The sequence below is a fragment of the Callithrix jacchus genome, chromosome 6 (assembly GCF_049354715.1).
Source record: "Callithrix jacchus isolate 240 chromosome 6, calJac240_pri, whole genome shotgun sequence".
NCBI classification, from domain to species: Eukaryota; Metazoa; Chordata; class Mammalia; order Primates; family Cebidae; genus Callithrix; species Callithrix jacchus.
Window position 1 is genome coordinate 96,314,311 of NC_133507.1, and position 17,463 is coordinate 96,331,773.

The window sequence follows — 17,463 nt, forward strand, 5'->3', positions numbered from 1 at the left end:
TGAGAATATGAAGATATTAAAACCTTTGTGCACTGTTGGTATAAAATGGGGCAGCTGCTGTACAAAACAGTATGGTAGTTCCTCAAAAAATTAAAAATAACAATTACCAAATGAGCTAGCAATTTCACTTTTGGGTATATTTCCAAAATAACAGAAAGGAGGGTCTTAATGGGGAGTTAGTGTTTAATAAGTATAGAGGTTCAGTTTTGCAAGATAAAAGAAATTCTAGAGGTGGACAGTGGTGATGACAGTGATGTGAATATACTTAATGCCACTGAACTAACTATCCGTTTGGAAATGGTTAAGATGGCAAATCTCATGTTATGTCTATTTTACTATAATTTAAAAAAAAAACTAGGAAAAAAAGTAAATAGCTAACTCCGCTTATTTTTCCCTCAAGGAGAAAAAAACCCATCCTTCCTGGGGAGGTAGGGAGAGTGAGATGAACGATGGAACCATAGGTCCTCCATATAAACATATCACATTTTTAAGCTTTTCAAATTTCAGACTCAGCTACAAAACAGTCCAACCAATCACATCTACTCCCAGGAGCCACAGAAAGCTACTCACCTCACTGAGGTAAATAAAAAAAGAGCAGGTGGACCCATCCACTCCATAGTCTGCGTAGCAGGGATCTGAACGCCACATGTCTTTCATCCACTGAAACAAGAAAAACATCTCTAAGCAGCCCATTCACAGGCCCTCTACATCTGCTGACAGGGAAGGGAAGGATAGGAATAGTGAAGATGGAGTGAATGGCTCAAGCTGTGGCCTAAAGAACTGAGTGAAGGAGTCACTGAGCTGAGGTCAAGATAGTCATATGCGCAACTCACTTCCTTGGATGATTAACAGGTAGACACTGGCTTGAGTTAGGCCTCAGCAGAAGTGCTTACAGTGGAGAGCAAGGTGATACAGCAAGCAATAAAGCCCAGGAGAGGTGGTGGCTTAGGGATTTTTATTAAGATCAAGTGCCTAATGGGACTCTGACATCTACACCCTCTCCAGGAACTCCAGTTCCATCAGCCCATAGCACGGTACCCGAAACAGTGTGTGAACGAGGGCACACGTGAGCACTGACAGATGGCCCACATGGATACCACCCAAATGCTTCTGGGGCTGGTCCCACTGTCCTAACTACATCCCTGAATGGACACTTTTCTCTGAAAACTACTGAGCAGGAAGGGTCTCCCTGGGGGCAGGCCATACAAATAGAGTTTTTGAAAAAAAATGCAGCTAAATTAAAGAGCAGCCAAGTGTCTCTTGGTAGTCAACCACAAATACAAATGTGACACTTAAAGCACAATCTGGAGGTTTCAGAGCAGGAGCCTGGGGACTGAGATGGGGGGGATTTGTACACTAAATAACGGCAGTTCCTTGTCATTGGTCCTTGAAGGATCACCTGCTGGAAGCTGGGAAAGACAGAGGGAAGTCAGCTTCAAAGACTCAGCAGGTGCCTGAAATGGCCCAGGCTCTCTCATGCTGACCAACCCCACCGGGTTAACACTGGCAGAGTAGAGTTGTCATATCCACAGCCAATGCCGGCAGGATGGAGAAACCCTGTCACTGATCCATGTCAAGGGCTCACTCACCCATTTGTATCACTGAGGAAGAAAAGGATGGGGAGGGAAAAAGAAGGGGTGTTTGTGCACATTGAGGATGATGAAAATGACCCTGATTGCCTCTGCCTTACCTTGATCTTCCCCTCACAGTGGGGGTAGCCGTCCATAGGAGGCAATACACATTTTTCTTGAGCTCCGTTAATGATATCTGTGAAGAATGAAAAACAACAAAGGATACAATGAGGTCTAAAAAACACAAGACTAACATTCTCGTAAGCCAAGAGGTAGGAAGAGAAACCAAAAAGGAAAGGTCTCTACTGGCACCCATGTTCTGATGCCTGGAGCCCCTCCAGCTCCAACATATCTGATTGGTCCACAGTGATGACTGACCTGAGGACAGCCCACCTACAGGCTGGCCAGAGACCTATGACAACATGTGTGACGTGGCTTAAAAAAGTGAGCCAGGCCAACCAGAGCACTTGTTTTGAAATTTGCAATTGGGAAACTAAGACACCAAACAAGCAGGACATAGAGTCATGTGATTAGGAGGGTCCTCCAGCACTGGTAGGGCCATTCTAGGCTATGTGGGCAAGCTGAGGCCATGAACAGACCTCAAGAAGACAACTGCATGAACTGAGAAAGCCAACAGGCCAGAGAGACGTGAATAGAGCTGGTGCACAGAGAGCCATAAGACTTATCTGTACCATCCTAAGGAACTTCCACTCTGCTTCCATAGGATACAGCTTCTTATAAACCCAGTCCTTAGATTTCCATGAAGGTCTCCTTATTGTTTTAAAGATTTCCTCACAATAAACTCCTTTTTTATTAGCTAGATTGAATGAGTTCCTATTCCTTGTAGCTATGGGGTCAAAACTAAAAGAAATGTCATCGAGAAGCTAAGGGTCATTTCTTTGTGATAGAAACATTGAATATACCCCGCTTAACTATTTAAAACCATATATGATTGTGAACTATAGTCATCCTACAGTGCTATAGAACACCAGAACGTATTCCCCGTGTCTAGCTGTAAAGAAATGAGAAACGTTTAAGATGATGAACATGCTAATTACCTCGATCTGATCACTATACAGTTTACATATCCCAACATCACATCACTATGTATCCTATAAATATGTATAATTATATCGATTAAAAAATGTAAATGAAGCCTTCGACCTAATGGTGAAGAACATACAAATAAATGAACAATGAAACAACAGTGTAACAGGCATTATGGCAGGGCTGGGAAAGGAAGAACACCCAGCCTACTCTCCAAAGGTCCAAGAAGGCCTCCTGCATCCTGTGATATCTTAGCCAAGATATGAAGACAAAATAGGAGTGAGCCAGCCAAAGGGACAACCTAAAGATGCTGCTCGAGGAACTGAGGTGGACCCAAACAGAAAGAAGTGTGTGGTACTCAGGACAGACAGGAGACGCAGGCAGGGTCCAAACAGGAAAGGCTTCAAATGCCACAATAAGGACCCTGATCTTTACTCTAAGAACATGTTGGAACAATGTTATAGAGGGGAAGATTATGATCACACTATTATGTAGGAATGACAATTTTAGTTGGAAAATGGGACAACCCTAAACCTATATGCTTCTCTTTTCAGACCTACTATATCTTCAAGAAATGTCTGGAAAATATCATTACTTTCATCTGATAGTCTTCTGAGGAAAGCACTAATCAGAAATTAGATTCCAAACTGGAATGTTATTTGACAGGGGTACTGAAATGGTAACTCAGTGGCTGCTGAGGCTGAGACAGAAGTTAGTGCTAAGGAGGACTTTACCTGCCACTTGAAAACCAGTCCTTTTGATAGTCTGTCACCAAAATTCTTGACCTCTTGATTCAAATATTTCAACAAGCTCTCTGCCTGCTAAGAATAATTAGAGCATAAAAATAAACACCCTCTTTCTCATGGGTCACTTAGTAGTTAAAATGGAAGGTACTTGGCTTGTCAGAGTCCCTTCTTGCATGATCTGTAAAATGGGAAGGATTCTGCTTCTATTTCACCCAGCTCTTACTGATTAAGTCAACATGCATCAAGAGGCTGCCCTGGCACACCCAATAGCAGATACCATGGACCACAGCAGGTGCTTAAAAGTTGGCACTTGCTATATAATTCCACACAACTTTTACTTGCTATCTCTGAGAAAACAGCATTTCAAATGCACAGACACTTCTGGAAATGCATTCTGTGTTTTTGAAATAGATGCAGACTTGAGGTAGGGCTCTCCTTCCAGCCGCCAGCTCCCAGAAGCCCTAACAAATGGAATGCCTTGGCGAAGAATAGTATTTTGCAATGACTACTATTCCTATCACTATTTTTAATTCTGATTTTGCTTGGCAACATTTACTTGGCATGATCGGGGGTTTTGGCCAAGCAAATGAGCAGCAGCAGAGGTTCCACGAAATTAGGCACAGTCTATGACAGCGTGGAGCTGGTAATAAAGATATTTTAGGGGACACTTGGCAGGAAAATGCCATCCCCTTTACACCACAGATATTATTCTACTTCTGGAATATTCAGTGCCAACTAGAGGCTACTGACATGATGGTGTGGGAGGGCGGGGTGAAGAGGACTCACTGAATGAGAAAATAAACTAACAGGTCCATGAAGGCCTGCAAGCAAAGCCCCAGTGCTGACAGTGTGGGTCCATTCATTAAGAGTTTCAATAAAACTCTTAAGGAATAAAAATGTTAAGGGTCAGCAAACTTTTTTGTGAAGAACCAGACAGAAAATATTTCAGTCTCTGTGAGCCACAAGGTCCCTGTCTCAACTACTCAACTCTGCTGTTGTCACAAAAAAACAGCCACAGATAATAGCTGAACGAATGGATAGGCTGTGTTGCAATGAAATGTTATTTACAGAAACAGGCATAGACTCCCATGTTGCTGTGCTAGGAGATTGTCAAAACAACGCCCCTCATTTCTGCCAAAGCCTGCTGGACTGACTGCTTTCAAGGCTCCCTGCAGGCTTTCCTCTTCCTGGAATATCCTTCTCTTCAGTCCCTCCAGGCCACCACTCTTCCTCTGCCCAGTTAAAGCCCCTTCCTCTTTCTTCAGCTAAACCAACACCTCTGTGAACAAATAGTTCTTAATCCTTCCTTCCCATGCCCAGTCAGGATTTTGTTAGGAATATCGCCCTCCTCTGGGCTTCCCTGGCCTCCTGCTCACATCTCTCCTACTGCAGTAAGCAACTGCGTTACTCCTTTATGTCTGTCCATTTCCCTTCCCAGCACATGAGAAACCTATGGGAAGGTTATGTCTTCCTGCTGGATCTTCAGATACTAAGTGCCATCTGACTGAATAAACACAGGCATGTTCCCTGCTGTCCAACAGGCCTGACTCCTGGGCTCAGGGAGAACTAGACTGAGCAGAGATTCCCACCTGGCCAGGGCTTTTACTCTTCCTCAAACTTGCAGTTTGTCAGCTAATTCAGCAGAGTCTCCTCTGCAACTCCATGCTCTTACACACAAATTTTCTCTCCATTATTTAGTTACACAGTGATGGGTCTGAATAGACAAGGGGCTTCCAGAGGCATTGGTTTAAGAGTGTTCAAGGTTCTTGGGTAGAAGGAATCTGTGACTGGAAGAAACCAGGAGTCCCAGCCTTCCCAGCATGAGGTAGAGTTGCTTCCAAACCTGACCAGGAATAACCTGACCAAGACTTTCCATCACACCACAGCTCCTAATGACCTTCAGGTCCTTTTCAGAGGATGGCTCCTCATTTTGTTTCTATCAAATGACCAAAATTCTATAAACATTTTTATTAGTTTGTGTCCATGGAAGACCTTCCTACCTGTGGAAATGCCTCTCATCTAAGTTTGGTTAAAAAACAAAACTTTGGGCCAAAAAAATGTTAATGTTACTGGTTTCCAGAAGAAAGTGAGCTTACTATACAAAAGCTCTCTTCAAAAGAGGGAGGCAGGTACTGTGCTTATAGCCTGGGTAATGGTATCCTCAGGACTCCAAGCCTCAGCATCACATAAAATACTCATGTAATAAACCTGCATAACATGGACTCTTTATAATAAAAGTTGACATAAAATAAATAAAATAAAAAGTGAGGGCATAAAAAGGAGAAACATCCTGCCAAGATATGTAACTTGAATGCTCTGCCTGCTGTTTATCCTGAGCTTTCCCCAGGCCAATTTTTTTAAATGCTGAAAGGGCAAGGGAAAATAAAAATTTTAAGTGTAAGCAATGAAGCTCAGCTCTGTTTGGGATTCATTTTTATCTGGTATCCTTACACCAGCCCAAGTTGCAATATCCTTCCCCCAAAACTTCACCTCTGTATGATTCTACGGCATTGGCAACCAGGTGTCTACACAGAAGGCAGATTAAGCAGGTGTAAAAATTCTGTTGCTTTATCAGTCACTTATGCCCACACAATGTAGTGGGTGTTCGAATATGGGTTTAATCTAAGCGAACACATACTTTTCCTGCCATCAAAAATGCTTAAGATTCAGAAGGAACATACATACGGCAGCACGAGATGTCGCATACACACACACATAGAGGGGGTGTTCCTGTGAGGCGTGGAGCCAGATTCTCCCCGACAGTCCCAACAGACATACACATAATCGAGAGAGATGTGTAGAGGGAGACAATGGCATTTTAAATACCTATTAAGAAGCGAGAGGGACAAAGAAATACGAAACCAGACAGATTTTACATAAATATATATATATATATATATATATATATATATATATATATATATATATATCTCCTTGCTGTCTGTGGCCTCTGAGCAAGTAAGGAAAAAGGGGAGAGTCAGAGCAGGAGAAATTGGTATGGCAGTCTCAAAGGAACAGTGAGAACAGAAATAGGGTAATACAGGACAGGAAAAGAAATGGATGGAGGATAATAACTTGCCTTGATACATCACATCCATTTTAGAAAAAAGGAAGATGGTTACCTCATCTGACAGTGTGAAAAGAAAAACCTTTAAAATCCTCAGCACTGACCTCCAAATTCAGCCCACTATCACTGGGCATCTGCTGCCTGCCACATGCTGAAATGTCAATACTGTACCCTTCTAAGACTCAGCCCTGCTTTCTGGGGTCTGGCACACGTGGGAACAAGGGAGAAACCACAGACAACAGTGAACGAGGTACCCAGCAGCAAAGCCTCCTCTACCCACTGGTACTCCCAGGATACACACCCAGCACACTGGAGACTCCATATTGTTTAACAATGAATGGGAGAAATGCAATGAAGAAAAGCCTGGTGGGAGTCTCTGCTCAGTCTAGTTCTCCCTGAGCCCAGTTCCAAAGAACTGAAGAGGAAAGAAAGTACCACAGATAAAATGGGGTGGGAGAGCCTCACCTGAAGTTACTGACTCAAAGAGTCCAAGTTCTGGACTGTACATGCTGCACAGCTGAGGAAAACAGCAGGAAGCTGCAGCAGAGAGAGAAAAGTCATTCCTGGTGCTGGGGGAATGGGCATGCATGTCCTGGCCCCCGTGTGAGTTACTGACTTCTGATGCTGGGGGAATGGGCATGGCCTTGCCCCCGTGTGAGTTACTGACTCCTGATGCTGGGGGAATGGGCATGGCCTGGCCCCCGTGTGAGTTACTGACAGTCACATCTTACTGGTATTCAAAAAAGTGAGGTTTATGGTTGTGTGAGAGATAATTTTTTTGTTTGTTTTTGAGACAAGAGTCTGGCTCTGTCACTAGACAAAGGCACAATTTGTGCAGTGGCACAATCTCGGCTCACTGCAACCTCGGCCTCCCAGGTTTAAGCAATTCTCCTGCATCAGCCTCCGGAGTAGCTGGGACTATAGGCATGTGCCATCATGCCTGGTTAATTTTTGTATTTTTAGTAGAGATGGGGTTTCGCCATGTTGGCCAGGCTGGTCTCAAACTCCTGGCCTCAACTGAATGCAGCACTGTAAAACATTCACTTACTACAAACTTATGTAAGCTAATAACCACTCCTAATTGCTGAACAAAGGAAATCTAGAAATAAGGATATAAAAAGAATCTCAGGGTTAATCCCAATTCTGCCAATGCTTAAAGATGGTACACCACGTGTAAGAATCTGAACTACCTGTTCCAGGGTGAGGATGATAAAGTGAGGAAGTGGAATGGAGAGGAATGGATGGGTGGGGGGAGTGGGGGGAGAGAGAGAGACAGAAAGACAGACAGACAAACATGTGTTTACATGCAAGCCTCACACAGAAGACTGTTCTTTTAGTGATGGCTGACCATACTAGGAAGAGAGCCTTTACCAAGAGTCACTTTTCCATACACTAATTATATATAGCAAAGGCGACAGGGGTTTGAGATGACACTTCTTTTTAAGAACCTGTAGAACACAGTATCATTAACTTTTTATCTAGATCTGGACAGGCATCTGATAGATTAAGGGCATCTAAATCCCTCACCATTGCCATTTTAAGGGGTAAAAAGAGGAAAGGAAAAAAATAGAAAAAGTAGGTTTACAAAAACTCTCAGAAACCTCAAAGAACATGCGTATCTGTTGACCCAGGAAGTCACAGGAAACTGATTCAATCTCCTTACCCAATTGTTTTGCTGACTGCTAAGATGATCAACCACACGAGCAAGGGCTCCATTCAGTGCAATGACACTCTAAACATATTTTCTCTTAAAAGATAAAGGTCTCCAGTGATTCTATTTTGTGTCAGACAAGGTAGCATTTCTCTTGGCACACCTGTTATGAACATAGGGCCATGCTGATCAGATGGCCCCTGCAAAGTGCGGCCAAATGAGCCTGCCACTGGCCTGGCTGCTCAGCAATGGCTGGGAACTGACTCAATCTCCACAACGAACTTGGAGACCCAGCTCTTGCCAGCACCTCCATCAGCTGGCTTGGCTTCAGGAATGGATGACAATAAATCAGATTGAAACCAGCTATGGTGGAATACAATCTCCCATTGAAAATGACCTCACCAGTCATTCTCAGCTTGGCAAATATTCATTTAGGAATGCTTTACTTTTGCACCATAGAAAAGTAATTTGCTTTCTGTAACTGAGTCACGTACATGAATTCCAGGACCAGGACCCCAAAGCAACAGGATGTTCCCTCCCTACCAAAGCAATTGGGAAGTTAAGATATGGGAAGCAGGCAAGATTCACTCATGGACCCCCCAGAGATGTATACTGGGATTTTCGAAAAGACTTGTGTGTATATAATTTTTTTTTTTTTTGCTTTTTAATCTAAGGTGAAAATGGAATCATCATTGCATAAAATAATTTTAGAGCTGCAAGGGACTTCTGAAACCATACTATTCAACCCTCTACTTTTCCTGATTCATAACACTAAGGCCTAGAAAGATGAAGTACCTTCCTCATTCCTGGATTAAACAAAATCCACTGAACACCTTCCATGTGCAAAACACTCTGCATGTTCAACCAAGCATTTGCCTTCTGAGTCAAGATTATTTCCACCACACTGTTGAAAAGTACACCACCACCTTCATGTTCTGCGTGGGAAATTTCAAGAGTGAACACAGTAACAAATTCTTATTCCCTCTTGAAGAAGTACCTCCAAGGGCCTCTGGAGTTGCTGTATAAAAATCTGGAGCTGTACTGCCCATGTACAAAGACTATGGACATAATGGAAGTCAAAAAGAAAATCAAATTCAATGTGTGTGTGTGTGTATACATATATATACATATATATGTGGCTTTTCTATGTATAGCTTTTCAAGAATAGGACTAATATATAAAAAGAGTAAGTTGTGATGACTATGAAAACACACTGCCAAAGATAATGTCAGAAAATTTCAAATCACAATTCAGCAAAATAACTTCAGATTATTTATACCTCCTTTTGTCATACCCTCTTTCATTTATTTTATGGCAGGATTATCTGTCTAATTAAGCTGTTAAGCCAGCATTAATAAGATTTTTCCTTTTTTTTGATAAATTTGTATTAAAAAGGGGACCGAGGACTGAGATTTTTAGTATGAGAAACAGTTATATAAGAGTGCTATACATACACACAGCCACAATATCTTTTATACACCAACGTTCCATTCTGATAAGCCCCACGCTGCTGCTATTCAGCAGTAACTGTTCAGCAGTGGAAAAGGTTGGTTATCACACACCTAGGAGCACACACATGATAGGAAGAACACAGCTGGAGTTAAATAATTGTCACTGACAAGAGTGGGCAGAGCTTATCACCATTAGTCATCAGGGAAATAGAAATCAAAAGCAAAATGAGGTACAATTTCACATCAACTAAAAAAGCTACAGTAAAAATTCAGGTAACAACAAGTGTTGACAAGGATGTACAGAAAGTAGAACCCTCAACTACAGAAATATAAAATTGTGTAGCTGCTTTGGAAAACAGTCTAGCAGATCCTTAAAAAGTTAAACAGACTTATCATCTGAGCCAGTAATGCTACTCCTTGGTTTATATGAGAATAAAAATATATCTACAGAAAAATCTATACATAAATGTTCATAGTAGCCTTATTCATAACAGCCAAAATTTGGAAACAACACAAATACTCATCATTCAATTAAGACCAAATATAATATATCCATAAAATGGAATATTATTCAGCCATAAAAAGGAATGAAATGCTAATCCATGCTTCACAGATGAACCTTGAAACCATTACGCTAGATGGAAATAACCAGTCACACAGGCCATGTACATGATTTCATTTACATGAAATGTTCAGAACCTATAGGCAAATCTAGAGAAACAGTGAATTGTTGGTTGTTTAGGGTTCAGGAAAGGGAGGGGAGGTGATCTTTTTGAGGTAATGAAAATATTCTAACACTGACTGTTGTGGTGGTTGCATAACTGAATATACTAAAAGCCTTTTTTTTTTTTTTTTTGAGACAGGGTCTCACTCTCTGCTACCCAGGCTGGAGTGCAATGGCATGGGTCACTGTAATCTGTGACTTCCTTGGCTGAAGCCATTTTCCTGCCTCAGCCTCCTGAATAGCTGGGACTACAGGCACACACTGCCACATTCAACTAATTATTTTGATTTTTTGTAAAGATGAGGTCTTGCTATGTTGCCCAGGCTAGTCTCAAACTCTTGAGATCAAGCCATCCTCCTGTCTTAGCCTTTCAAAGTTCCGGGATTATAGGCATGAGCCACCACAATTGGCCATAAAAGACTTAAACACTTTAAATAGGTAGGTGAAATGAGTGGTGTGTAAATTTTCTCAATAAAGTTGTCAAAAAAGCCAGAAAAATTCTGACATTGACTCATTCAACAAACACTGCACCTCAATTAGAGCATTTGTTATGATTTCAGTACCTTCCTAAGCACAGAGAGAAACACAAAACATTAACCACCTTGAGGGAGCATTAAATATGCTTAGAAGCCCAAAACTTGCTCACCAAAGGCAGTTAACAGTCCAATGCAATATACACTTCCCATCGGCAGCAGATGGGACGTGCGATGACCCAGCAAAATGGGAAGAATCTGGAGCCCTGAATGTCAGTGTAGAGAAGAGCCATTCTGCTGGCCTGGACTGCTCAGTACTAGATTATCATGTGACAGAGAAATAGCCCTTTGTCTCATTTCAACACTGCATTTTTGGGTCTCTTTGTTGCAGCAGCTTTGTTTAAACCTTAAGTAACCACCAGACAAATGGGATTTGAGTTGAGCACTAATGTAGGAGAGAAAAGGGAAGATGAATACACCGAAGAACAGCAGTAATAATGACGGTAGCCAACAGAGACTGAGGATCTACTAGGAACACCACTTATCTTATGTACACCGATTACTCCATTGAGCCTCACAATAGTAAGTACTATTATCCTTCATTCTACTGCAGAAGACACTGAGGCACAGGCAGATTAAGTAATTGGTCAAGGTCACAAGTTAGCCATTCCTAGCCCCATCTGCACATTTAGAAATTACTTGGGGAGCGTTTAGGAATGTGCCTCACCTTCCAGACATTCTTATTTAAATGGCCCCCAGGCAGTGGTTCTGCTACTCTCTTTTTACTACTCTCCCAACCTCCAGTGAGTCTCAAGGGCAGCCACAGAAGGGAACCAATAGAGTAAAAGGTGAAATAACACTGAGGAAAAGGAAAGGCGAGAGATGGAAAACGGATTTTATGTTATGTTTCAACAATCAGTGTTTTACCGGATCAGCAAATCCTCCCACGGTGGGTATGCATAACCAATCAATCATCTCTGTCTAAGAGGGCACAGGAGAGCAGAGGAGGGCAATCTGGCTAAAGCAGAGGACTCACGGTAGGGTAGTAAGAAGTACGGTTGGAAAGGTAAGCTGCCGCAGAATCATGAATTCCAGCCTCAGAACATAATTTATCACTCTTATCACAGCAGGAAACAGGAAGGCCACCGAAAACACTTCTGGAGTTTCAGTACAATGGCAGGGGATGTAACTGATGGTCTCTGAGTAGAGAAACAACATTTTGAAAAAAGGTGAACTCTAAAGGAAAAGGAGATGAAAGTCACATTTTGAGGATAAAAATGTGACCATGTGTAATTTAAAAGATACTACTGTATAAAATCTTTATAGTTGAATAGAGTTTATATCTAACATTGGGGAAATGGCCCTCGAGTTGAAAATTGTCTTTCATTGGTAAGGAAGTCAGGGGTATTTTTCCAACACAAGGTCTTTAAAACCAATTATGAATGCTCAACCACTTCTTGGATTAACAGCAGCTTCTAATTCTTTTCTTAAATAGTCACTTTAACAACTATTTCATTTAATTAATGAAAATTAATTAAACATATTCCAAAATGCCATCATACCATCAGTCTCTAAAGTTATAAAGCTATAAAAGTCTGCTTCTCTAATCTCCATACAGATCAACCCTCTCATAAGACACTATCTGGCCACCATGCAAGATGCATCCTCATTAGGAAGACACCTGCTCCTGGAACTGACACTGAAATGTGTCAGCAGAGAGTAGCACCTGCATGTCCTGGTCTTTTTAAAGTCGTTGACCACATTCAACATCTGCAATTAAAAAGGTAGAAAACATGAATAATGACGATGCCCTGGAAAAGGCAGGGGCTTTGTCTTCTAAGAGATCTCAGCTGGGATTATCTCTCTGCCTTTTATTCATCACATAAGCTGAGCAGGTTACTTAATCTTCAGGAGCCTATGTTTCTTCACTCAAAAAAATAGAGTCAGCAAAGCCTTCTAACATCTGAGTCACCCTGCCTCCAGGTACTGCACCTGGCACTCATTTATAGCCTCATTCACCCTCAGGACAAACTTCCAAAGTAAAATACGGGATTCTGAAAAAGATAAAGCCATGAGAAAGAGAGACTGCCTGCACCACATGGAAACATCACACACTAGCTCTCACTAGATCATTTCATCTATTTGTACTATATATTCATCCTATTATAAATTCTCAGGGCCTGTCTTGCCCATCCCTAATTAATTCTGTTACAATGCTTGGTGGAGTGTGAGGTATAGTCAATGATGAAAATACTTTAGATCTATGGGAGGTAAAAATTTAAGTCTTTTTAAACAAGTATTACAGCATAACAGCATATACTTTATATATTCTAGTAGCTTTCAGACTGGAAGGCAAAACTGAGTTTGTAATGTGGTTGGGATAATTGGAGTGCTTTTTAATGCAAGATTCTACATGTATTCATTTCTACATAAATGCCATTTTCTGTAAGTTTATATTTAATTTTTGCTATCATTTCTTCTGCAACAAAATGTTCCTTAGTATTTTAAGTAATGATGTAAAGGGTATAAAATACTTTACATGGGTATCATATATGCACTTAGTTACAACGAATTGGCCTGACAGTCAATAAATTGGGAGAATGCTAGTTTTATACATCGAAACAAACAAAAAAGTTATACAGGTATATTCCCAGAAAAAAAATTGTTTCTATACATACATTTAAAAAACTAAGGTATGCTAATATATTGAGACATCCTCAGCTGTCAATTTTGATTCAAGAAAATATACTGAGAAGTAGGTGGCAGACATTAAAAATTCAAGATACTTACAAAACTGTATCATATTCTCGAGTTGGGAGTTTAAGGTGATTTTTATAACTATTCTCCTTTTCCAATAAACAAAATAGTGCCAAGCCTTTCCAAGTCCCCTCTTCTCAAATGCAGTTTACTAGAAGGGAAGAGTGTCACGCAGATAACTTACTGTAACAGTGACATGTCCTCACAACCCAGAGCACCCATATCTCACTTCAACCTCTCAAACTGAGGTTTGATTTTTCTTCTAAAACAGGATTTCATGTTAAACACAGTTCATACATTTCTGCCTGTTCTTATCAAACTGTCAAAGGTGTTTTGAGTTTGGATTTTGTTAAAATGGAAGCAATGAAACAGATGTAGTTTATGTGTGTATATTTGTATTTCCTTCTTGCAACTGAAGAAGAAAAGAAATATGAAATCAATAACTGAGAGAAGGCTAGCTATATCCCTGGGCTGTTTGAAGGGTGTATAAATTGCCCAAAATAGGTGTCTGCTCTTCATGTCACACAATGCCCACTTTCTGGATCATTTGTCACAAGCCTCCTATAGCTGTTGGTTAAAAACAGGGATTCTATCTGGGAAGCCAGACATAATACAGGCAAAGCCGAAGTGCTTCAACTATCTTTTAACAGGAGATCAAGATAAATTTTTGTTTTCACTGTCTTGCATAAACTGAGGTTTTCATTTTGCTTTGGTTACTTGGTTGTGATCTCTCACCTTACTCTTTAAACAGAAAAATAAATTGTAAGATAATGTAGTATCGAGATGACACCTTGATAATAAGGTTTTGGTACTAGATAAAGTATCACAGAGAACGTATAAAAGAAGCTGAAAGCCAGAATATTTCAAACACCCACAAGCACACCAGATTCTTGGGTACAGTTTGAAGAAAGGCTAAAAGCTATTTAAACTGTAGGTCTCCTGTGATTGATCCAGAGTCACATGAAACCCACATGCCATTGGCATAAAATATACATGCCAAGCCTGCCAGGTAATGTCCTTGGTTAGGATGCCTCTCAAAAACCAGACTGTGCCAGGCATAGTAGTGCATGCCTATAGTCCCATCTACAATAAGGAAGTAGGCATAGTAGTGCATGCCTATAGTCCCACCTACCGCAGAGGCTGAGACAGGAAGATTGCTTGTGCCCAGTAGGTTGAGACCAGCCTGGGCAACATAGCAAGACTCCCATGTTAAAAAACAAACAAAAAATCAGACTGTCTCATAACTGCATTCCTTATACTTCCCCTAGCCCTTAGCAGGTATTCCTTCATGTAGAAAGGAAAGATGCTTTGTATTAAGACCATGTAAACCTGGATACCAATACCCTGCTTGTAAAGAGACTAATGTGCATATTCTGCAATGTTGTAAGTATTCTTATAATCCTGGGAACCTATTCATCAACTCCACAAAAAAGGCTAGTGAGTATGTGAATGCAAGTTCTTCCTAGTAGGAAGCACAAAGGTTTTCAGCTGCCTGGGAATTTGTTTCAGGAAGTAGTCTATGACCAGATGGATATTTTGAGTTAGCTCTAAGAAGGCACTAATCCTCAGGTGGTGGGATTACTACCTGAAAACCCATTCGCCATGCCAGTATCCAGAGTAAAGTACAGTCCCTTGCTTACCCTCCAGCCATGGAATCCAGGTAGGAGAGCAACTGTTAAATATACACCGTCCTTGCCAACCTAGAAATGGTGGTTATTGAATATTATACTGAAGATGTAAGAGCTAGCATGCATACCAAAACCAGGGGGAAGGCAGCACTGTGTTAACACATAACTCAGATAGCTTCCCAGCCCATAGCAAACTGCTAAACTGTACTACCTGTGTAAGAACCACTTAGCAGTTTAAAAACAAAGATGAGAAACTATGCATTGGCAATGACAGAGAAGCTTATACTGGAATAATCTTCCCACAGATAACACATAGAGTATGACACTGATGAGTGAGGGAAAGTGAGCAGAAACTAGATTTGATCCTTGAATTCTTTCTGGAAACTACACTGAATTAAGACTCGCATTTATATGGCTGTGCCCCAGAGGGAACTAATAAGTCCTGATGGTAGCAAACAAAAGGCTACAGTCTCTTTGACTTCAGGTGTGAAAGAATGAATTTGTGGGTAGTAGTGAAAAATTAAGGTAGCATATTCCCAAAAAGAGGGAGCCAAAAGAAGAGAACCCCCAAGTCTGTATATAGACTACCTAAACTTCTTGACTGACCCTAAAACTAAGCATTTGTGAGGGAGGCTCCAAGGAAAGTTCCAAGTAGTCACAAGACTTAAGTTGCAGCTCACTGCAGGGCAGCCACAGTTTAAATCCCAGAAAGTCAAAGGGTCAATACTGAACCCAGCTCGGCGGTAGAACCCCCCACCCATGCGGTGCTGAAGGAATTAAGAAGCAGACACCCAGACAGAACAACAAAGTGGGACTATGGGGTGTTGGCGGGGGCAACAGCCTTCTGAGCTGACAGCCTCAGAGGGCTGACAGCATTCCGAGCTGAAGGCCTAGAGCAGACTAACCCATACATTTATTCTCTCTGAACAGGTGGATTATCATTAACCAACAGGTGTTTGGTATTTTCTCATGGAACAAAAATAAACTTGGTAGGCAGCTGGTGCCTGCTTACCACTGATCACTGATCACAGACAAAAAGAAAGTATTCTCTACGAGGGAGCCACGGAGGCAGGGTCACATATCCTGTGTTTAAAAAATTATTTTAACCAGTGTATGATATACATATACTGTCTTTCCACTTTAGGATGCCCCAAGTCGTTTTCTACCTGGTTTGGGGGAGGGGGACAGCTAGCTTTTCCTTGCCATCTTTCTTCTTAGCAAACAATATATTTTATCATACACTCAACATTACTTAGCAATCATACACTCAGTATTTCACAACAGGTCAAAATTTCAGGCTTTCCAGTGAAACTCCAAATGCGCCTCACATGAGGTCCAGGACTTTAGATGGTCTAAGACTAGGGAAAAAATTGAAACAGACACACCTTAACAAACCATGAAATCAAGTCTGAAGTTCAAGGCAGTAAGTCAGATATTTAACTGCCTACTAGAACAAAAATCAGTAATCTTCAGAGGAAGTTTACAGAACCCAGGCACTCTACAGCATTTCCTTATAATGTCCAACATGTAATAAAGAATTACTAAATATGTAGAGAAACAGGAAAATGTGAACAAGGCAAGAAAAACAGTCAACAAAGACAAGATGATGCAACTGCTGGAGAACAAAGAATTTAAAGCAGCTATTATAAATAAGATTGAAGACAAAGGAAAGATGGTCATCATCAGTGAATACAATGATTTTTTTTTTTTTTTTGAGACAGAGTTTCGCTCTTGACCCAGGCTGGAGTGCAATGGCGCCATCTCGGCTCACTGCAACCTCCGCCTCCTGGGTTCAGGCAATTCTCCTGCCTCAGCCTCCTGAGTAGCTGGGATTACAGGCACGTACCACCACGCCCAGTTAATTTTTTGTATTTTTAGTAGAGACGGGGTTTCACCATGTTGACCAGGATGGTCTCGATCTCTTGATCTCGTGATCCGCCCGCCTCGGCCTCCCAAAGTGCTGGGATTACAGGCTTGAGCCACCGCACCCGGCCACAATGATTCTTAGCAAAGAAACGGGCACTTGCTTAAAAAAAACACTCAAGAACTGAAAAGTGTATGACTTAAAGTGAAAATCTCACAAAATGGAATTAACAGCAATTTGGAGATGGCAGAAGATCAGTAAATTTGAAAAAAAAAATGGAAATTGCTTAATCCAAAAAACAAAGACAATAAAGACCAAGGACAATAAAGATTAAGGAAAATAAAATAGAGCTTCCATGACCTGTGGAGAACATCACCTAGGCAAATCTTTGTGTGAAGGGATGCCTAGAGGTAGAAGAGAGAAAATGGGGACAAAAAATATTTGAAGAAATAATGGCTGACAACTTCCCAAATACAGTGAGAAA

General features: G+C 41.2%; 1 protein-coding gene across 7 annotated transcripts in view; it reads right to left on the minus strand.

The window, feature by feature from the left end:
* The window catches only part of MGAT5 (alpha-1,6-mannosylglycoprotein 6-beta-N-acetylglucosaminyltransferase), a 326,791-nt gene that overhangs the window by 136,051 nt on the left and 173,277 nt on the right, over window positions 1-17,463 (minus strand). For all 7 annotated transcript variants that reach the window (XM_054257690.2, XM_008998990.5, XM_078327938.1 and 4 more), the window contains 2 exons: window positions 1,691-1,767; window positions 571-660 (listed from right to left, as the gene is read on the minus strand). In XM_054257690.2, coding sequence (XP_054113665.1) covers window positions 571-660; window positions 1,691-1,767 — 167 coding nt within the window. The remainder of the gene's footprint in view (window positions 1-570; window positions 661-1,690; window positions 1,768-17,463) is intronic.